At 50.9% G+C, this 21,581-nt stretch overlaps 2 protein-coding genes and 1 long non-coding RNA gene across 19 annotated transcripts; 1 reads left to right on the plus strand and 2 right to left on the minus strand.

Annotated features, from left to right (window-relative positions):
• Positions 1-941: 941 nt before the first annotated feature.
• LOC121674219 lies at positions 942-3,113 on the minus strand. The gene is made up of 2 exons (XR_006019496.1): positions 2,715-3,113; positions 942-2,612 (listed from the first exon to the last, which is right to left on the minus strand). It is a non-coding gene; the product is annotated as an uncharacterized LOC121674219 (long non-coding RNA).
• A 315-nt stretch (positions 3,114-3,428) lies between these two features.
• ZBTB25 (zinc finger and BTB domain containing 25) lies at positions 3,429-7,068 on the plus strand. Of its 3 annotated transcripts, none has more exons than XM_042048413.1 (3): positions 3,429-3,514; positions 4,162-4,341; positions 5,480-7,068. In XM_042048413.1, the coding sequence occupies exons 2-3, from the start codon at positions 4,169-4,171 to the stop codon at positions 6,615-6,617; spliced, it is 1,311 nt and encodes a 436-aa protein (XP_041904347.1). In that variant the 5' UTR covers positions 3,429-3,514; positions 4,162-4,168; the 3' UTR covers positions 6,618-7,068. The 3 variants fall into 3 exon arrangements, with proteins under 3 accessions (XP_041904347.1, XP_041904346.1, XP_041904348.1); XM_042048412.1 differs by lacking the exon at positions 3,429-3,514 and adding an exon at positions 3,561-3,869; XM_042048414.1 differs by lacking the exons at positions 3,429-3,514; positions 4,162-4,341 and adding an exon at positions 4,367-4,887.
• Positions 7,069-15,022: 7,954 nt separating this feature from the next.
• AKAP5 (A-kinase anchoring protein 5) lies at positions 15,023-20,410 on the minus strand. Of its 15 annotated transcripts, none has more exons than XM_042048396.1 (3): positions 18,210-20,410; positions 18,063-18,101; positions 15,023-18,014 (listed from the first exon to the last, which is right to left on the minus strand). In XM_042048396.1, the coding sequence occupies exons 1-3, from the start codon at positions 19,764-19,766 to the stop codon at positions 17,340-17,342; spliced, it is 2,271 nt and encodes a 756-aa protein (XP_041904330.1). In that variant the 5' UTR covers positions 19,767-20,410; the 3' UTR covers positions 15,023-17,339. The 15 variants fall into 15 exon arrangements, with proteins under 15 accessions (XP_041904330.1, XP_041904337.1, XP_041904329.1 ...); XM_042048403.1 differs by having other exon boundaries at positions 15,023-17,870; positions 18,051-18,101; XM_042048395.1 differs by having other exon boundaries at positions 18,192-20,410.
• Between the last annotated feature and the right edge of the window lie 1,171 nt (positions 20,411-21,581).

Below are 21,581 nucleotides of genomic sequence, written 5' to 3' on the forward strand. Positions count from 1 at the left end.
GCCAGCGCTGCTGCGCCGCCGCCAATGCCGGGGCCCGGCGGGCGGCTCCCTGCCGCGCTCCGCTCTCCTCCCATGCCGCCGGGGACGCGGCGCGGCGCGGGCTGGCGCTGCCGGAGCCCCCTCAGCCCGGCTCCTCCCCGTCCTCCGGCGGAGCCCCCCGGACCCGCGGCGGGGCAGCGTCAGGCCGGCGGGCGCCCACCGGGACCCCGCGGCCGGGCTGTCCCCCGCCTCGCTGCTCTCCCGGCTCCCGGAATCCGCCCCTTCCCCCCGCACCCGGGCTCGCCGCACGGAACGGGGAGTCTCTGCTTTCCCCCCGAGCCAGCCGTGGCCGGTGCTGACGGGGAGGCTTCGGACACCCGTGTGGATGTCCGGCGTCGGAGTGTTGCACCCGCAGCCCCACGGCCCCCGCGTGGGACAGTTCAACTGTTTCCAACTGAAAACCACTGCAAGCTGCGTGAGAAAGTATTTCCTTCTCGCTGCAGTTTCACACATTAATACCACCGCCCTCCCTCCTGGAGCTTGACGGTGATGCAGGAGCACAGGGCTGGCAGCCGCCGCCTCGCTCTGTCACAGATCCCGAGGACAGCGCTTTTTTTCATCCTTCCAGGAGCCGTCCCAGGCTCTCTTTCCCACCAGTGTCTGGACCTCTCCTGTCTGACAACATCCAGCTCCTCCGGAACTATCCCATGTGAGTAAGTGGGATTTCCGGCCCCCCGCTATCTGCCGCAGATGTGAGAGAAAACATAAGCCAGGTCAGGCTTTCCTGCAGGTCTTGCCACTTGACTTTTCCGCCCCCAAAGTGACATTTGTCATTCAGCACAAGCATTGTAAGTGTTTAATCCGCACAGCTCCATTATTCAGTTGCTGGAGATACCATTGTTTTTATGTTGCTGCAACTACAATCCCTCTGAGTATCAGACAAGCCAAAATGGAAAACTTAATCATAGGAAAACTAAGAGATTTTATTACAAATTTGAAAATGGCAAAAGTAACAAAAAAGGCAACAAAATAAAATGCCACAATGTTAAAAGGTACCAGCATCCATCCCTGCTTCAGCGACCCCAAAGGTTTCCTGAAGCATCCCTCCACTGTGTAAGCAAACAGGACAAACCCAACTAACACAATCCTACTTTCCAAATGGAGAATCAGCCCTTCCTTCTGGGTCTGTCTGGGGATTTTCTAACCACTACAAAATAAAAAGGGAGCGTTAAAAATATGTCTTTCAGAATGTGTCTAAAAAATCCCCATTTCCCCTCTCACGCTGCTGCAGCCTTGCCTCAGGCGTGTGTAGCAGTGCCAAGGGAAAAAAACCTCTGTGTGTAAGACACCAGCTCCCACAGAGGGTGGTGGGACCCCCACATTACAACTACTTTGTAGGTTTTCCTGTTCTATAGGAAGTTAAATAAACGGCCTCCATAAGCCAACAGAGTCGTGGTTTCCAAATCACACTGAAAAGTTGCTTTTCTTATGGTTCAAGAGTCTTTTTCTCCCCACCTCTTTACACACCTCAGGGCAGCACAAGCCAAGAGTGCCCAAGAGGGCTTGTGCAGCCTCTTGCTCTGTCCCACGTGCATCACACCGGGAGCTTCTGCCACCTCCGGTAAGGTGGGGCACAAGGCAGTCCCCCTTTCTCACCATCCCCATTCCCTCACTGCCCTCCCACCACACTTACCTTTCTAATTTTCTTTTTTTTTAATTATTATTTTCTGGCCACAGAGGAGGAGGGAGCAGAAACACCCATGAAGAGAGCTGTGATTATGTCCTGATCTCTTTCTGACCCACCACCATAGGCTGTGTCACTTTGTATTGGCTGAGGTGAGTGATATCATCGCCTGTGTTTTACGGCAAAACACCAAATTTCATTCCTCACCATTGCTTTCATCGGTTTGTCTCTTCAAAGTCCTCTTTGGACCAGAGTCAACCTAAATAACATGTAAATAATTAATCATTTAAATAAATAACATGCCATCTGCAAATAGCAACTCACTCTGTATGCGGGTTAATAAATATGTTAAATAACCCAAAACAGAGTACAAAACCTTGAGCCACCTATTGTCACTCTTTTTTGGGGAAGAAAAGTGGCTACTGATATTTATAGGAGCAGCAGGATTATAGCTCTGTGGTCTCTCAATTCTGCTGCTGCACAAACACAGGAGGGAAAGATGGTCCCTGAGTCCTGTGAGCTTTATAATTAGAACAGAAGAAATAAAACATAGGGCAATTGAGAAGAGAAAGCTGTGCTGGTCAGTGGGATAAGCAGTAAACACATGAATGAAAATGCTTTAGAGCCTGTGCTCTGTCATCTCTCAGCCTGTCTTCATCATCCACCCAGGCTCAGGCTGCCTGGAAATAGCCTCATAAACTGATGGATTCTGGTGGCCAGGGGCATTATTTTCCATAAATACTCAAGAATTGCAGTTACGGGGGTGCAATAGGAAAATGGACTACAAACTATCAAATGCTGAGAGGAAACCAAGAGGGTTGATCCGAGGCACTGAATGTCTTCTGCAGAGGCCCCGAGTCAGCAGAGGTGCCGTGGAGGAGATGGGTGTAATAGATCTTGGAAACTGCACCAAAAGCACACAAATAGTGATTTTCATTGCCTTTTCCAGCTGGAAAAACAACATGTGAACATCAAATTAATCCAGTGGCAGCAGGACGCTGTACGGACAGGCAGTTTGAACAAGTTCAGAATGCAATTTGGTAACACTCACCGGGAAGACTCCTCAGAGATTGTACTGAGTGCCAGAGCAGAGGGGTGCGGCTCAGGGGGACTCTCAGGAGGGGCTGGTGGTGGCCAAGCAATCGCGGTGAGGGTGGCACTGCTGCCTGGGCTCCCTCCTCTGCCTGGCACCTCACCCGGCACAGCTGCTGTCGCCTAAAATAACCCCTGGTTTAACATCAGTGAGCACCGGGAGGAGGCCTGACAGAGAAATGGTGCGTCCTCAGGACTCGTGGTGGTTAAAGCAGCACCGAGGCCGCAGACATTGGTGAGGAAGCCAGATCGTATCTTCCCATCCCTTTTCACGAGCGGGAAGACCGGGGAAGCTCTTTTTACTTTTTTTTTTCTGCTAAAAAAACCCAACCCAAACCAACAAAAAACCCCCTCACTTTATGCCGAGAGCTGAGGCGCTCAGCAGACGACATTCCGCCACTGGGCGATTAAGAAGCCACGTCCCGCAGCCCAGGCTGATGCCTTTGGCAACGCACAGGAAAACACGCGCCCTCCCAGAAAAATCCCCCACGGGGGTGCACACGTTCCTTCCCCCCCTTCCTCCCTCGCACAGGAGCTGCGGGCGAGCAGCGCGGGCAGTGCCGCGCAGGGGCCGCGCCCACCGCACCGCCGGGGCCGCGCTGAGGGCCGCGCTCGCTTTTCCCGGGAGAAGCCCATCCCTGCCCATCCCTGCCCGGCCCGGCGGGGCCCATCCCGCCCGGCAGGAAGCGCGGGGGGGCAGCGCCCACCCCATCCGCCGGGCGGGCAGCGGGGGCGGGCGGTCGCGGCGCTTCCGCGCGGGTAAGCGGCTGCGCGGGCGCGGGGAGCCGCGGGGCCGGGAGGGAGGGAGGGCGCTGGTCCCGCGCCACGGGGAGGCTGCGCTCGCCGCCTCCCGCTGTGTGCCGTGCCTCCCCCCCCCCCAGTAATTTTCTGCGGAAACAATAGCAAATATCAGCGTTTATTTGCGAAGGGGCCGCTGGCGGGGCGGGGCGCGGCGAGGGCGGCTCAGCCCGCACAATGGGGGCTTTGTTGGGCGCACAGGGCTCCTCTGTGCCGGAGCCGCCGGGCTCAGCCCCGCTCCCCTGTGCCCCCGCCGCGGCTCCGGGGCAGCAGAAAGCACCATCAGATCAGAGGGAAAAGGCCAGCCAGGTTTAAAGTTAGTGCTGACACCCCACGGAGCGTGGTTAATCAGCGGGAGAAGCATCTCTAAGTGTAGCTGGCAGATGGAAAAGTCCCTGAGAGGTTTTAAGCTCATTGGTCGTGGGTTTGAGCATCAGCGGTGGTATTGGAAGGAGAAACTGTTAAATTGGGTGCAGGGACCATCTGGAGGAGGGAAGAGGCTTCGTGCCGGGCGTCCATCTCGTTTCGGTGGTGACAAGCCAACATTTGAGCCTCTGGGAGCTCTCTGATTTCTTAATGAGATGAACGTCTTGTTCCCTTGCTCCCAGGCACACCATGGATACCACCGGCCACAGCGTCCTCCTCCTCCAGCAGCTGAACATGCAGCGGGAGTTTGGCTTTCTGTGTGACTGCACAGTTGCCATTGGAGATGTTTACTTCAAAGCCCACAGAGCGGTGCTCGCTGCTTTTTCAAACTATTTTAAGATGATATTTATTCATCAGACGAGGTAAGAACACACAGCTCTCCTACCGTTTAACCGCTCTCAACATTCTGCTTTTTCTTCTTTCTAAAGATATTGACGTCTAAAAGAGTATAAATGGGGCTGTTAGATGGCCTGAGATTATTTTCCTAACCCAGCACAGGCCTTGGCTCTCTAAACAATCCCAGTGCAGAACGTGCTGCCCTTTAAAACCACTTTCTTAGTCAGCATATGGCAACACCAGACCCTGCATTTTGGAGATGAGACATTTGTGTGACCAGATAAATAAAGCATGTAAGTACCACCATCTTCCTGCCGTGAGAACCTTGCAGATTTGGAATCCAGGGATATCCTGATACTTCCTGCCTGTGTGCAGTGTGTCCAGTACTTTGCTTTAGGGTGTAGTCAGGCTTGCTGGGTGAGACTGTCCCTTCTGGCAGGATCCACAGGCTTGAAACAATCGAGAAGCTGTGGCCTTATCACAGTTCTGCGCTTCAGACTCTTGCAGATAAGGGCCGAGACTGAGATCATCAATTCATTTCAAGCTGTTGTTCAGGTGCTTCACCTGGCCAGGTCAGGAGTGGTTCTGCAGGTATAACAGCAGTGCTAAGGTCTGGCCTCTGACCTGGGGCTGGCTACTTGTAATGGATTAAACCCTTCTTCATTCCCCTTCCTGGAGGTCTTGGCCTCCAGCACCTCTGCAAGATAATCTTTAGGATCGGCTGTGCCACCCCTTGGCTGGAAGTGAGATGAGTTAACTGCCTTTCCCTCTGGATGTTGTTTGCTGACGCTTAAGTGCAATGCTCATAAAGATTACACAGCAATGGCAGCTGAATTTATTACTTAAATAAATTGAGTGGCACACACTGGTGATGCATAGCTTATATGGCATCACTGCGGTGCCGTGCGGCTGCGGCTGGCTCTGCAAGGGAGGGACAGGGTGGCCAGGGCTGGTCACCTGTACCAGCCTCAGGTGCAATTGTGCACACTTCAGAATCACAGGGATAAATGCAGACTCAGGCACTTGGCTTTGCAAACAGGGCTCTGCACTTCTACAGGGCTTGGCCAGGGAGTGCTGCTTATAAAAGCGCTCTCACAGCAAATGGGCAGGTAATGGATCAGGATTTGGATCCCTGTATGTACTTAATCGTCTGTTTTGTTTCAGCGAGTGCATAAAGATTCAGCCTACAGACATCCAGCCTGACATATTTAGTTACTTGTTACATATCATGTACACCGGGAAAGGGCCAAAGCAGGCTGTCAGCCAGAGCCGACTGGAGGAGGGCATCCGCTTTCTGCACGCAGACCACCTCTCCCACATCGCCATCGAGATGAACCAAGCCTTCTCCCCAGAGCCGGTCCAGTCTTCCAACTTGTACGGGATCCAGATCTCTACAGCACACAAGCTGGCAAAGGAGCGCCTGGGAGCGAAGGAGAGCCTGCCCAAGGCAGGCAGCAGGTCTGTGGCCCAGGGCGATCATCCCCAGCTGCAGCTGTCCCTGGCCATCGGCCTGGACGACAGCCCCCTGGACCAGCAGGTCGCTCGCCCCTCGGCCCAGCCCGCGGCTCTCGCCAAGCCGGCAGAGGAGCGCCCAAAGCTCTCGGTTTCCATAAAGCAGGAGAGATGCGACTCGGAGCCCGTGGTGTCCCAGAGCTGCACCCCTCCTTCTCCGGAGGCAGCGAGCCCCATCTTTGCCAAGGGCAGCCTCAAGGTGCACTTGTGCCACTACTGCGGGGAGCGCTTCGACTCGCGGGGGGGGCTGCGGCAGCACCTGCACACCCACGTCTCGGGCTCGCTGCCCTTCGGCGTCCCAGCTTCCATCCTGGAGAACAGCGACCTGGGGGAGGTGCAGCCTCTGGCTGAGGACAGGGAGCCTGGGGATGGCCATCGCCTTGGGGCCTTTCTCCTCAAGGAGGACGAGCATCAGCTGGAGCACCCAAGCTGCAACGACCTGGAGCCTCTGCAGATCGGGCAGCTCTCCCTCATCTCCAAGGACCACGAACCGGTGGAGTTGAACTGTAACTTTTCTTTCTCAAGAAAGAGAAAGATCAGCTGCACCGTCTGCGGCCGCACATTTTTCCGGAAGAGCCAGCTGCTGGAGCACATGTACACGCACAGAGGGAAGCAGCACAAGTACAGCCGCTGCCAGCGGCTGGAGAGCCCCGCCACCCCCAGGTTTCACCCTTACTGTGACAGCGAGAGTGTGGGTAAGAGCTCCAGTTTGTCACAAGACCACTTAGATGAATGCATACTGGAGTCAGATCTCATCCAAGAAAATGTTGATACGATCCTGGTAGAGTAATTCTCCCCCTTCAGATGCTGAAACTGGATGTTTTGGCATTTTCCACCTAGGGAGTGGCTGCTCTGAGCAGCTGATTTTCTTGAACCACTGTTCCCCTCACCTCTGAGATAACTGTGAAGGACTGTGTACTTTGATTTGTGTACTTGCTTTTTTTTACTTCTCTAACTTTTAAACTCGAGCTAATTCCCATCTAAGTCCTTGGAAGCCTCCATGTAAGTCAGTTATGTTTTTCCTGAATGTGAACTTATGCCTCCTCTGCTTTACTGGAGTTGACTGTATTGCTGGGTGTGAGGTTTAAACATTGTCTAGTACTCTGTGTGGTGCCTAGGACTGTTTGTATCCCATAGAATTGCTCTTCTGAAACCAGATGGATGGAAGTGTAGAGGGAAATACGTATTGTGTTTCCCAAACAGTTTGTTTTTAATGAAAATAAATATCTCAAGGAGATGAATCCTGAAGTTCATGTTGTATAACTGCAGTTAATAAATCTCTGCATAAATATTTGCAGCAGCCATAAGGCTGCTCTTTTCAAGGGAGTTGGCAGTGTTGATGTAGGGGTGGCAACCTTCATTTTGACAAGCCCTGGAGTCCTCATCTGTCTTCTAAATTTACTTTTAAACTCCAGGGATTTGCATGTGTTTTTCCTCCTTCCTACTCCTCCCTCGTTCACCACTACAGCATGAGCAAGGACAGATTTTGATGCCCCTCTAGCACCATGTCCCATTATTGGCCTGTCTTCTCTGCAGGGAGGAAGGAAAGCTGCAAAGGATTGTCCGCTCTTCTTTGAGAAGAGGCATATCCTAACCTAAGTCTTCACAGGATTAAATGCCACACACGTATTTTGTGCGTGAAAATGATTTTGGAGTCTATAAACAGCTTGGAGCAAACACATTCTTGAATATTACAATCTGTATATTTGCTAAGAGCAAATACACAATGTGTTATTTTTTCTCTGCTTGCAGAGTCACCATGAAATGGTAACATGCAAGTTTTTTGCCTTTCATGTAGTCACAGAATGGTTTGGGCTGGAAGGGGCATTAAAGATCCTCTAGTTCCAACACCCCTGCCATGGGCAGGGCCACCTTCCACTAAACCAGGTTGCTCAAAGCCACATCCAGCTCTTCATTTATCATTACTTGTTATCTGAAGGGTAATATCTTATCCAAGAGGGGGTTAAAATTGCACATATTCCTGTTGAATTCATAGTTTATCCCTCTCTAGCTTTTCAGCTGAAATATCCCAGGCTTCCCACCAGATGGGCTGCAGCTCATCCCTCAGAGATGCTGTTAATCAGAAGGCCCCGAGGAGGCACACCGAGTTCTTAGAGCGCAGAGGTCTCTTGTGCAGCACAGAGCAAAAGCCTCGTGAGCTGCTCCTGTAATCTCATTACCCAGTTTTTGAGAAACTGGAGGTTTCCTGCCAGTCCTGGTGGAGCCAAGTCATTGCCTTTGGAAACGGGGAGCCTGAACAATGGTGAGAACAGTTTGCTGTCAGCGCGCCTGCTCCAAAGCTCTTTGTAGTCGGGACCCTTGAGCTGTCTTTGATATTGTCCTGGAGCAAGAGCTGCAATTAAATCACTGCTGAATTAAAAGACCATCTGAGGTCTTTGTAAGGGTGGTTGCTGCTTCTTCTGGGCAAGGAGCTGCACACTCCAGGGGATGGATTGCCTACTGAGAGCTCCCAAATAGTGTTTCAAGACAAAGGGGCAAAACAAACAGTCCCTGAGCCTTCCGAGATGATGTTACAAAATGCAGGCTGTGGTTTGGGGTGTGCTTCCCTACTAGCCCCAGTGCTCCTTTTGCTGTGTGTACCCATTAAAGCTGCTCTGGTGTGAACGCATTTGAGCTCTGCTTAAAAAGCCTTTCTTTAAAACAAGCAAACAAACTGAACCCAGCCGACACCCAGGCCTGTGAATGCTGCATCTGAGCACAGAGCCATTCACACAGCATTTCCTAGAAGAGAGCCTTCTGCCTCTCTCCCAAGCTAATAGCATCAGCTAAATCACATCCAGCACAGGCTGCTCATAACTGGGCAAATGCCCTCCGGCTTCTACTGACCTCTATTTCTACATGATGGGTAAAAAAAAAAAAAAAAAAAGAGAGGTATTTTATGGTCATTCCCTATTTGTATGTGACACTTTACTGAGTGGGCTGGCTTCTCCGGGTGCTGCTTGCTTCCCTCGGCATCCTACATTTAATTTAAACACAGAGAGAAGCGTTTGCTGGGGTAGCTAGAGCTGTAGAGATGAGCTGTAGAGGGACTGAATATCCACGATTCACTCAGTAGATAAGCACCTCGGGTCGTCAAATAGGTGCCTAACTTGCCTGAAGTAATTGGTATTGAAAGTCAAAGGGTTCTTGATGTCTCTGCAGAGGTAACAGGGTAGTGGTAATAGAGCTCAGTATTGGGGACAGCAGCAGGGACAGCAAGCAGCAGTGCCCGAGGCGTCTCTGGGACACGCTGCTCATCCTCAGGTGCGTGGGCTGGACTGTTTCGTTCACTTCTTGCCCATTAAAAAGGGAGCTTTTATAAAAGCTGTGATCTTGGGTAAAAGAGCCAAACGTCTCTCAGCTGTATGTGCTGTAGGAGTGACTCCATGGCACTGACTGTGGACACACCAGCGAAGCCGAAATGAAACATAAACCAGGGCTGTCTTCATGTCCCGTGTATCCTTGAAAAGATACAACTGTAAGCAATTGTTTTCTGTTATCCTCACACCCCCTTTTAAGGTGTACTTTGGTTAACCTTTGTGAGACTGAACATCTGTGACATCAAACATCTGCCAAAGGCGCTTTTTTTTTTGCATCATTTGCAATACAAGAAATGCATTTTCAGCAGTTTTCTACTGCAAGTGTTAAAGCGCTGTTATAATTAAAGCAGCAGGAAAAGCTGCAGACAGAAGTCATCAGCTCCGAGTTATGTTAACATAAAAACATCATTCTCTCCAAGTCTTATGAATAGAAAATAATTTTACAGGGCAGTTACATTTGCTAAGCAATGGCAGCAGCTGCTCCTGGATAAACCATGAGAAGTTTTATTACTCTGTGTGGAAGACACTTGAATTACTGAGTGCTTAACCTTTATGCCGGTGCATGCTTGGAAATCTGCCTGACTTGCACAGCTGGGCTTGGCAAATACACAAATCTTGTTGGGGTTTGATTTTTTTTTAATAAAAACCTAAAAAATTTTGTCACCGTGTGCAGAATAATTATACTAGTGATTCCTTCCAGATATCTGCCATTGGTTAATCGATGCACATGGGCTTAGGCAAAGAAAGCCCCAGGGTGGGAATATTTCAAGGCTGGAAGTCCCAAACCTCCAGGGGATCCCTGGAGATTTGCTTTGTGCTGTGAAGGGGTCCCATCATCAGGGGTACTGAGCTGATGAACCACTGTCATTGAAGTGCCTTGTCTGTGGGCTCTGCAGCTCATGTTTTACGAAAAGATGGGAAGACTGGGGCTCAGACCCTGCCAAAGCCCCTGAGCATGAGCAGACTCCTCAGCCAGCTCAAGTGAACCTCTGAAATGCCAGCAAGTGCAGCAGTAGCTGTCATGTATCTGGGTGCTGGCCCCAAAATGCTGACTGTAGGTTAGCTGGCTCAACCACCAGAGCATGAGATACAATTTCAATTTAGTGCTCTGATGCTGCCAGGTCCAACAGGGTCTGTGTTTCTCAGGCTTCTTAGGGTGCAGTAAAGTGTGTGGAGAAAAGTGTATTTATCCCCCCCCCCATGCAGTGTGGGGTGTGGTTATTTTACTGAGAATCTTGATTTTGTGCACGCCAAGAAGGTTGAACAGGGAAATGAAATTTGCTGTTGGGATGTAAACCTGCAGCAGTGAGCATCACAGTTTAAAATAAGGCCATGAATTGCTGCTATCATGACGTTTCATTTCTTTAGTGTAATGCTGATCCTGAGTAGTTTTCTAGTACTTTGGAGGCAGAAAGTATTTATCCTGTGTAAGTGGAAGCCTTCAGAACTGCAGTGGAAAGGGACTTCAGCATATGCAATTCAGCATCACTGAATGGGACCATGGGCTGTCAGTGGCCAAACTGAGAGGTTTCTTCATGGCTTGTGGAAGGCCTCCCACAGCAATCAGCCAATCAGGTCATGCCATACCACTGTCATGATCTCAGATTTCCTGTTTAATAAAACTCAGTCTTTTCTTTTCCCCTCTTGTCCAGAATTGCCAAAAAAGACTGCAACAGAGTGGGCTTTCCAGCAGTCCAGCGCTAGGATATACATTCTGAGCATTAAGAAATCATGAGGAAAAAGGTAATGAGGATGGATGTGCCCTAAATTACATGCCAGTTAAGTATTTACAACCAGAGCTGTGTCAAGACTGAGTTCCCTGAGATGCAATCGCAGCATCTACAGGATTTGCACGTTTCATTAAGAAAAAGTAATGACACAACTTCAAAAGCAGCCTATGAGAGGAAATGTTTTCCACCAACTATTCCAAACCAAAGGCTGCACCCTCAGAACAAAGGCAGGGCAAAGCCCTCAACCTTCTCTGCTGCACTGGCTGTCACCTGAGCTGAAATGGCCATTGGAAGCTTTGGGGCGTTCCAGGCAGCCCATGCCTGGGTGAACCTCCTGGGATGCACAGGGCAGTGCAGCAATGTTTAATCCATGTGAATCCTCCTGTTACTGGCACAAACGCTGTATGAAAACACTGTGTAAACCCCTCTGTCCCTCCTGGAAATCGCTGGGATTTGCAACCCATTGGTTTTAGGATATAAAGCCAGCTATAGGTTCTAGGGCAGGAAAACCAGGGCGGCGAGCCATCGGGGGGTGATGCATGTGGGAGAAGAACCTCATGGCACGCAGACAGTGGTGTCAGCCATCGAGACAGGAGCCAGCGGTGGGCGTGCAGCCTCGCCGAGCTCCGGCCGAGGCACCGGGAGAGGCGGCTGATGCTGCGCGTCACCCATTTGCCCGCAGCCGTCCCGGGAGGGACCCGCTCCGGCAGCGGCCGCCTCCGCCACCCGCAGCACCGGGGGAGCCAGCAGAGCAGGCGCCCCAGCCTGTCATTAGGGCCGAGCATCCCCCACCAGGCTGTTTTCGTGATTCGCTTACTCATCGCGCTAATGATCGGGGTGCGGGTGCGCCTTCCTGTTGTGCCTGCTGCACTCGCCAGCCGGGCCCCAGCCCGCTCCTCCTGCCCGCAGGCTGCCCCCACACTCAGGGAGCTTCGGGACGGCAGTCTCCCAGCTCCTCGGCCTCCACCGCCTTGCTCCAGCCTGGAAATGGAATGCAAATTCGGTTGCAGGCTGTCTGGGCTGAGCCCGACGCCTTCGTGCGGCGCAGTCTGGGAGGTTTGGCAGGCGGGGAGCGGCGGGGGCTGCCGGCAGCAGCGGGGATGCGCCGCTCCCCCTTCCCGGGGGGATGCTCAGGATCTCCGTAGGAGTCGCAGTCCTTGCGTTTCCCACCCAGCTGCCATCTCACCAGGCTCCCGTCACGCGGAGCTGTCACAGCGCTGAGCCCTGACACACCGGCACCGCGGCCTCGTGTCCTCATTAAAATGGCAAATGCTGAGAGCAAATGTGACACGAGTGACGGGCGCTGGAGCGCAGAGATGACGTCCCTCTCCAGACTGAAATCTTCTCCCAGGGACAACGGCGAAGTGATGTTTGGTGTGTCCGTGCACCTGTAAGGACCCGGCATTGGAAAGGCACCTCCGGAAAGGACAGGGGTATATGCAGAAGGGACCCTGCTGGGGCACCCATCTTGGTGGGGAGATGCCACCTCTTCCAGATTAAAGAGGTTTGGAAGGCAGATCTGTGCGAGGTCTAACTGAAGGACTGACAGGGTGACTGCCAGCTCGAGCTGCAGATTATACTTTCATCTCAACAATCTGAATTGCAAAGCGTGTTTTCTTACCATCTCCCTCCCTTTTGTATCCAGCCTGTTTGTCAGTTTTTATATAAGAAAACCTACTTTTAAATGCTGGGTTTGGGTATTTTTACTGAAGTCCACTTTTTAGCTAAGTGGACTTTAACCCCACAACAGAAAAATCCCATCATTTGGCACAGAGCTGCAGTCTTCACAATTCTCTGCAAAAAGAAAGGCATGTGAAAGCTATGCCTCTTAAAAAATGTTTATCTATATTGTAGTTTAAGTAACTGTATAAGAAGTAACATCCTCTGATTAGGTTGGGTTTTAAGTCCCGTTTAATGCTAAGATTTTTTCTGTTTGCAAATGAAAAGTATTTCATTATTTTAGTACTACCCAACAAGAACTGACAAGAACCATTTCTCTGGGAAATAAAACTGCAGAGGTAAAATCACATTAAAGCAATTATTTAAATCAATCTGTTTCCTTGGAGCACTTCATTTTGAGTTACTCATGTTGAAATGTTCTACCTATAAGCCAGGCAACATTAGGGCTTCACTGGCTGTAACATGCAGGTCTGTCAAGAGGGTCTGGCTTCCATCCATCCATCCATCCATCCATCCATCCATCCATCCATCCATCCCAAGTGTAGACCAAGATTCCTGTCTATTTCATTAATTTACTCAATTTCTTACATACATTTGTGACAAAAACCCCAAACAACCAAACCCCACAAATACAACAACAAAAAACCCCACAACCACATCTTTGCTTTTACACCTAAGGACACATACGAGAATGTCCATCCTTGGACTCAAACACCAGATTCCTGGCTGCTGTAGAGTCAGTCCTTTGAAGCCTACAGAGCTGCTGTGACCTTCAGCAGCTGGAGATCTGGCCCTGTGCATTTCTAATCCACTTTTGGTGTCCCAGGACAGGAAAGAAAACGCAATATTTGTTTGTGTCATCATTGTCTGCTGGCAGTTTCCACAAGGAACTTTTCAATGGATACACTTGTTTTCTGCTGGGCTCTGTGTTGACTTAACAGAAAAGCTTTTTATCCCCCTGGAAGCCTTTTTGGGTATGAGTTATGCTATTTAAACACCCTTTTCTTTGCTGCTAATATAAAAAAGCTGTAGGAGAGGAAAATATTCAAAGTGACACAGCAAAGCAGGGATAGGGAACCTGTTGGATATAGAGTTGAATTTTCCCCACTGAGGAGAGCACTGGAAACATCTGGGACAAAAGCAACAGCACAGGCTGTGGGGTGAGCAGAAGAACCAATTCCATAATTCAGAGGGCAGCAAGCAATGAATTTCTGGGTAAGGAGCCAGACAGCTCAGAAGCAATCTGAATGGGGCTATAAAAATGATTGGTTATCAGGAAAAATTTCTTCCCTGAGAGGAATGTCCAGCATTGGAACAGGCTGCCCAGGGCAGTGGTGGAGTCACCATCCCTGGAGGGATTTAAAAGAGGTGTAGATGTGGCACCTGGGGACATGGTTTAGTGGTGGCCTTGGAAGTTCTTGGTGATCCTAGAGGTCTTTTCGAACCTGAATGATCCTGTGATTCTATGAGAATTCCAGATTATTTTAGCTGTTGGTGAGGAAGATAGTCCTATAGCCAGGCCACCCTTTGGTGCTCTGGCACAACCCCACAGCGACATCCTCACAAGTTTCCTGGCCCAGCACTCCTTCACATTAGTAAATTCATCATTCTATCTCTGAAAGAATTAATGTTTTATTAATGTTCTACTCTCTAATCATAAGGAAGGAGTAGAGAGTCTTAATTAAGTCATTAGCTGCTGTTATGAGCCTATATTTTGTTCTATAAACCTGAAAGAATAAATAGTATTAACACCATTAAAAAATTGTAACTTCTTTCCCCTGTATTTTCTGTATGTTTTAAAGTGTCTCAAGAAACTACATTAAAGACATTATGCAAAAAAAAAAAAAAAAATTAGGGTGTTGGGCCCATTTGAGCTGGCACAGAAAGTGCTGAAGCACCAAACATGCTGCTCCCCCTCCCAAAGTGCCAGCCCCATCCTGAACCCCGTTAGCACCAAACTGTGCACCTGGAAACAGCAATGCCAAGCCTTGGGAGCAGGAAGCATGAACCAGCAGCTCGCAGAGAAAACCAAACCACCTGCATGGGGTCGGAGCTGTGCCATTCCATGGGCAGTGGGGTTTGAACCCTGTCGGTCTGCAGAGCCTCAAACATTTTCCTCTGGTGCCTCAGGGTATCTAATAGGGAATTTAACCATGGGGAAGCAGGATGGCTTTTCTTAGCTGCCAGAGATTTGTGATCCTTCACAAATTCCTTATAGCAGTCCCTGGGCAGCCAGGACTGTGTAGTGGAAGTGATTGATCAGCAACCGAAATTAAATGTCATAGAAATGGCAGAGGAGGAGCAAACCTCCAAAGAATTTGGGTCTGCCACCAACATTAAGATTTCTCTCTGCTCACTGTACGACTGCCTGAAAAAGCTGGACACAACGGAGCACCACTGTGAGTTAATCCTTTCACATATAAAATCTCTCCATTGCTGCCCACTCAATCACAAGGCAAGAAAACAACAGGTACATTCAGCTTTAATGAAATAATAATTAGTTCTATGTACAGCTGTAACAGAGGGGAAAACAGCTACAAGAGAGGATGCAAAGCCAACCCCCTAACATGGAGCAAGTCACAGGGCAGGGCTAGACTAAGCATTTCTGCCATTCTCCTCCTTTTTTGAAGACATGTTTCACCTAAAAGGCAATACTGAAATAACACAAAATCCTCCCAAAACCACTTAGCAGGCTGTCCTGTGGGGTAATTTTGTGTTTATTTACTAAAGCTTGGACATCCTCCTCTGCAACTGATTCCAGTGGGGTCTCACAGCAATGCTGCAGCCCTTTGCTCAGCACCAACCTGCCACAGTGCCCAGTATAATCCCATAAGCCACCCCCAGCATCAGGATGGCTCTTCCTGGGGTGCTGTGGCAGCTCCAAAAGTACATCTGAAAGTCCTTTAAAAGTCCCTTTTTCAAAATTATGGCAAAATACCTGGAAGGGCCAGTATGAAGTACAAAGCCATTAAAATTGTACACACTGAATTATCAGTAGCTGATAACTTAATAAACAAATTCACAGGAGAAAAAAGACACTTTTTTTTCTTTTCCGCCCTCTGGGTTTTTTTAAGTTTCACTTGCACAGAAATGAGCTGTGGCTCTTGCTGCTCGCAGTCCTCTCGTGACAACAGAGATGTTTTATCAAGGTTTAAAACATGGTTGTGCACCAGGTACGAGGGACAGGTTCAGCCCTTGTATTTTAGCAGGAATCCAAATCCTACGCTGGGAAGGGAAATCTCAGCGCACCGCCCATGGTCACTGAGCAATTGCCAAGCATGACTGCTATTTCTGTACCGGCTGAGGAACACGCAGGAGAATTTTCTCAGAGGAACACACTGCCTTGCCCACAGCTGGACACAAATCCCAGCCATGCAGATGCAATCCCATATTATTAAAAGGACCCTTTCTCCTGGAGAGCTGGTAGTTGGAGGTGATGCTCACACACACACGCTGTGCTGGTGTAAACCCCCTCGGAGCAGGGCAGTTCACAGGCTTTGACAGCAATACGCTTGTCCAGGCATTTTCCAGCCATGTCCTCAGGCCCTCATGTCTGGATTTTTTTCCCTGAGGACTTTGGCAAGATTGCTCCAGCATTTCCCTGCATGTTTCAGAGCGAGCTACATGGCGTGCCAGAGCCTGGTGGCAGCGAGCCGGGCAAAATGCACGATTCCCAAGGGATGCCTGGGCTGGATGAAGGCAGGAGGGCTTTGCGGCGAGCGGGGAGTGGTGCGGGACAGGCTGCCGCCAGCAGCCAGGGATGCCAGCGGCACTCAGACCAAATCAAAGCAATCCCAGCGCCGGCAGCACATTGCAGCTTCCCAAACTATGTTGACTGCTAACACGCATGCAGCTCACTGCTATTTATATCACATGCCATGTATAAAAAATATGCTACATCTGAGGAGAGCTTCACCACGACACCGGGACTGGGACGGAGGAAGGCGGGGGCGGACAGGGGCTGCCTGCGGCGGGGCTGCTCCCGCCCAGCCCACGCCGGGGCTGCCGCAGGGAATTTTGCCCGCTGAGTTTAATGGTGCGAGAAAGGCCCCCGCAGCAAACGAGGCGCTGTCGCTTTCTTGGCATTGGCGCAGCCCGGGGTCAGCAAGGCGAGGCTGATGCTGAGCTGTAACATGTCTGGAGATGCACAGGCTGCTCTGACAGGGGGAGAGGCCGAGCGAAGGACAGCGCTCGCCGGGGCCCGCCGGCTCCATGCGACAGCAGTGACCGCGGCTCCTGGCGCCTGTGCGCAGCGAGGGCCTGTTCACAGCACTAAACACAGCCCGGCATTGACGTTTTCATGCTAACATTGCAGTCACCTCACTCCTCCTCATCTGCAATAAAGCCCCAGCAAGCCTCCAGCTGTTCCAGCGTGCCCCGAGTCAGCCCAGCAGCGTGTCGGGCACTCACTGCCTCTCAGGACCTTTCTTCAAACACACAGTATGTACAGATCTACGGCATGAACAGCGGGAAAACCTGGCATGGGTGACGGCAGAAATGTGGCCTTGACATAAATATGCCAATAAGTGAAAATACAGTCACTGTAACACCTGAAGTTTCCCTCAGCTGTGGTCAGTGGCGCTGCCTGAAGCCCCAGGGACTGCACTCAGCACGGTCTGCCCCCATCCCAGGATCCGTTTCACATAGACACACAACTGAACGGGCATGCAGAATTAACTACACCTCGGCCCCGGGAGCTCTCCGAGTTCTCCACATACCCCGCAGGCCAAACAGAGCTCTAAATCACTCCCTCTACTCTTTCTCTCTGGGGCAAGGCTGCCATCACAGAAAGCTGTTGTGTTTATTCTGTTCCAGGGCCATTTCGTTGACCAGCTGCTCTATGGATGACTGAATGGCCGCCTTCACGAGGGAAGAGGCGGTTTCTATGAGGAGCAATTCGTACTGCTCCCCAGTTCTGTGCCCCTGGTCACCCAGACCTTTCTCCTCTGCCTGGGGACCGCCACCAGCCTCAGGGCCCTCTTTTTGACCAACATCAGCATTCCTGTTCGATTTTTTATTCCCTTTTTGCCTTTTTTGGTGCAAAACTGGGGACGGCTCATAGGCCTGGTCAGAGTCGGTGTTGTCAGAGTCCTCAGCTTCAGTGATGGTGATGATGATGCTGACACCAGCGCCAGCATTTGCTTCTAATACCTGATGGCTGGAGCATTCCTGCACGCTTGCTGCCTCCAGCACACTCACTGGCTCCTTCACACTCGCTTCCTCCTGCACACTTGCTGCATCCTTCCTGCTTGCTGCCTCCTGCACACTCGCTGCATCCTTCACACTCACTGCCTCTTGTGCACTCACTGCATCCTTCACACTCACTGTATCCTGCACGCTCACTGCATCCTTCACACTCACTGCCTCCTGCACACTCACTACCTCTTGTGCACTCACTGCATCCTTCACACTCACTGCCTCTTTTGCACTCGCTGCCTCCTGTGCACTCACTGCAGCCTTCACACTCACTGCCTCCTGTGCACTCACTGCAGCCTTCACACTCACTGCCTCCTGTGCACTCACTGCCTCCTGTGCACTCGCTGGCTCCTTCACACTCACTTCCTCCTGCACACTCGCTGCCTCCTGCACACTCGCTGCCTCTTGTGCACTCACTGCAGCCTTCACACTCACTGCCTCCTGTGCACTCACTGCCTCCTGTGCGCTCACTGCATCCTTCACGCTCACTGCTTCCTGCACACTCACTGCTTCCTGCACACTCACTGCCTCTTGGGCACTCACTGCATGCTTCACACTCACTGCATCCTGCACACTTGCTGCCTCTTGGGCACTTGCTGCATCCTTCCTGCCTGCAGCATCCTGTGCACTCACTGCATCCTGCACACCCACTGTATCCTTCACACTTGTTGCATCCTGCACATTCGCTGCCTCTTGCACACTTGCTGCATCCTGCACACTTGTGGCATCCTGCACACTTGCTGTATCCTTCACACTCACTGTATCCTTCACACTCACTGCATCATCCTTCACACTTGCTGCCTCCTGCACATTCACTGCCTCTTGCACACTTGTGGCATCCTTCACACTCGCCGCATCCTTCACGCTTGCTGTCTCCTGTACACTTGCTGCATCACCTCCAGATGCCAACTCACTGAAATCAGTTACAGTCTCCTCAGCTTTGCACTCCTCAGGAAGATTTATGCTCTTTTCCAATTCATCCCTTTCAGGCATCTCTTTGCAGATATTGGGGATTTCCTGCCGCTCTGTGATTTCAGGGACATTGTCAGGTTGATCTTTGGAAACAGGCACTTCAGGAGCAACTTCCCTGCCCTCCGCATTGTCGGTGGTTTGGGGTAGGCTTCCTTCCTGCAGTTTGTCCTGGGCTGTTTCATCAACTGTCTCTGAATCGGTTATCTCCGACTGAACGGTGCACTCCAAATGTTCCTCTGCATCAGGTGTGGGCTCTGTCAAGGGCTCACTCTTCCCAACAGAGGTGTCACTTTCTTTTGCTGTATCCTGGTCCTCCTTCACTATATCCTTATCCTCCTTTACTGTATCCTGCTCCTCTTTCATTGTATCCTGGTCCTCTTTCATTCTATGCTGCTCCTGCTTCACCGTATCCTGGTCCCCCTTCACCGTATCCTGCTCCTCCTCCTCTGCAGAGACTGGGCTGAAGGGTTCCGATTTGTCCGTCGGGGCCAAATCCTCTGGCTCTTCACTAGCCTTATTCAAAACACCCATCACTTCATTTGCTTGACCACTGCCCTCTGACTCCTCCACTGCTTCCGAGGGGCTGGATTTTTTCTTGCCTCTGGAGAACCTCACGCAGGGCATCTTCACCCCAGAGCTCGCCCGTTTCTTTGGGAGGTCTTGTGCACAGCTCTCCTCAGCATCCACCTCCAGCTGCACTTGGGAATCAGAGGGCACCTTCTTCCGTGAGGACGATTTCTGCCTTCTCCGAGGTCTGGTAAGGTTTTTGATGGCTGCCCAGGTTCCTTTGGAGGATTGTGATGGTTTGGAAGGTTTTGCCTCCTCTTGGTCAGCACTGACACACTGGCTTTTCTCCTCTGAGGCGCCTTCACACACATCCTTCACAGTCAGCCCCTTCTTACAGGACTTCTTCCGCTTCTTAAAACAAAGCATGGAGGGTTTTTCTGCTTGTTCCTCTGGTGGGGAACATGTGGCCCCTGTGCTGGGAGTCTCTGCCTCTCTTGGGTTCTCCATTTGAATTTCCTTAGCTGCCTTCACCATATTCTCTTCTCCTTTGTTGGCGTTGTGCTGCCGACTTTCCTGATCAATGCTTCAGACACAAGAACTGCAGAGATGCTCAAAGTGCATTTTTTCCTCAAATAGATTTCCAAATAACATTAGTTGCTTTGTAACGAGCATATGTGGCAGTGAGAAGAAGTTCTGCTGGAGCTGCCGCATCCACTTTATAACTCCCACTTTGCCTTATTACTCACTTTATCACCTCTCCAAGGAATCCCGGGTAGATGTGGAGTTGAACAGGCTTCTCCTTGGCTTTGCTGGCCTCAGTCACTCTCATCTCCGGAGCAACCCACTTCCAGTTGTGCTTGGTCTAACAGCAACGCCTGTATAATGGCCAGTCTGACATACCTTTTTTTTTCCCCCAAAGGATGACAAATCAAGGCAAGAGTTAACAATTTTTATTCACCCCACGGACCTGGATGGAACTTGCACTTTGTGAGCTCTCTGCAATTCCACATTGCCCAGGGAGCTTGATTGAAGCACCAGTGGAACCAGCGGCTGTTTTCTGCCCCCCAGTGACAAGGTCAGATGCTGCTTTGCCTTGGCTTTGGTTTCTGCTTCAGTTCCCCTTGCGTGTTACATGAAATTTGCTGCACAGCATGACCGAGGCTTTCATCTTTTATCTGGAACACAATAAATGAGTGATAAGACCTGTAGAGTAATTTTTAGAAAGTACTTACTTACAAGTTTTTTCTCTCTAAACATTTCATTTTGGGAGGCAGACCAGGGCTGGATGCACTATAGCAGTTTTTTTTTTCACTAATTAGCATCAACATCCACAGGCAAAATAAGGCCACAAGATGTCAACCCAGTGATGTTCCATCACAGAAAGTACTATTTTGCTATTTTATGTGGTAAAAAGGGACTTTTTTTTATATAACTGCCCATATTATGGCGAATACTTATTACACAGGCACACATATATTTCCTTCTCCTACGGTTTGCTAAATCCTTTCCCCACTGCTCCATATGCACTTATAGTTCCAGCTAGGGAAATTACACCCTGAGACAGCAGATATTTTTATCTTTAATGCACCATATGACAATATGCAAAAACAGAGAATACAAAAAAAGGAGGCTTGAGGAATACAAAAGAGAAATCACATGGCAAGAAGGGAGCTTATTTATACTACGTGCATGCCTCCCATGGCAACCTCAATTAACACCGTGTGTGCTCATCAAAGACATGATGTTGTAAGATGTGTGTCAACCTTAGGGAAAAAAAAAAAAAAGAAAGCTCTGCCTCGAAACATCATCAGAACCTTTTAGATAGAACGATGCAAAAAGGTGTTACCACAAACAGACCAACTTCTGCAGGACGGGCTCGGGGGCTCCGGGCAGGGCTTTTACACGGCATTTCGTGCTCTGCTTTTCAGGAGTAGGGTGATTAAAAGGGGGTTCCGGCGCACGCTTCCCCCACAGCACATCTGGGTTTTTAAAAATTATTATTATTTTAATTAGACTATTTTAAGGGGAAGCCGAGCGGAGCTGTCAGAGCCGTGTGAGCGCGCACCCGCAGCAGCCGGTGCCCCGAGCGCATCCCGCAGCCCGGCTCCGCCGCCCCCGCGCCCGGGAAGTTTTGGGGGCGTTCGCGGGTGCGCAGCAGGACCCGCCCGGCAGCGCCGCTCCCCCGCCGGGGCACGGGGAGCCCCGCACAGCCGGACCCCTCCGAGGGCACGGGGGGCTCCTCGGGCAGCGACCGCGAGGGCGGCCCCGGGACCCCGCTCGTGTCGCCGCCCCCGCGGGTCCCCCCGAGGCGGAGCCGCCCCCGGCCCCCCGCGCCCCCCGCGCCCCCTC

Source organism: Corvus kubaryi, unplaced genomic scaffold (assembly GCF_017639235.1).
Source record: "Corvus kubaryi isolate FWS band 111438036 unplaced genomic scaffold, C.kubaryi_AGA036_p1.0 66, whole genome shotgun sequence".
In the NCBI taxonomy this organism is placed as follows: Eukaryota; Metazoa; Chordata; class Aves; order Passeriformes; family Corvidae; genus Corvus; species Corvus kubaryi.

Coding starts and splice junctions, on each gene's coding strand:
- ZBTB25 (XM_042048413.1), top strand. CDS start 4,169: ATGGATACCACCGGCCACAGCGTCCTCCTCCTCCAGCAGCTGAACATG. Junction 4,342..5,479: donor ATATTTATTCATCAGACGAG/GTAAGAACACAC, acceptor GTTTTGTTTCAG/CGAGTGCATAAAGATTCAGC.
- AKAP5 (XM_042048392.1), bottom strand. CDS start 19,766: ATGGTGAAGGCAGCTAAGGAAATTCAAATGGAGAACCCAAGAGAGGCA. Junction 18,015..18,062: donor CAGTGAGTGCACAGGAGGCA/GTGAGTGTGAAG, acceptor GTGAGTGTGAAG/GCTGCAGTGAGTGCACAGGA.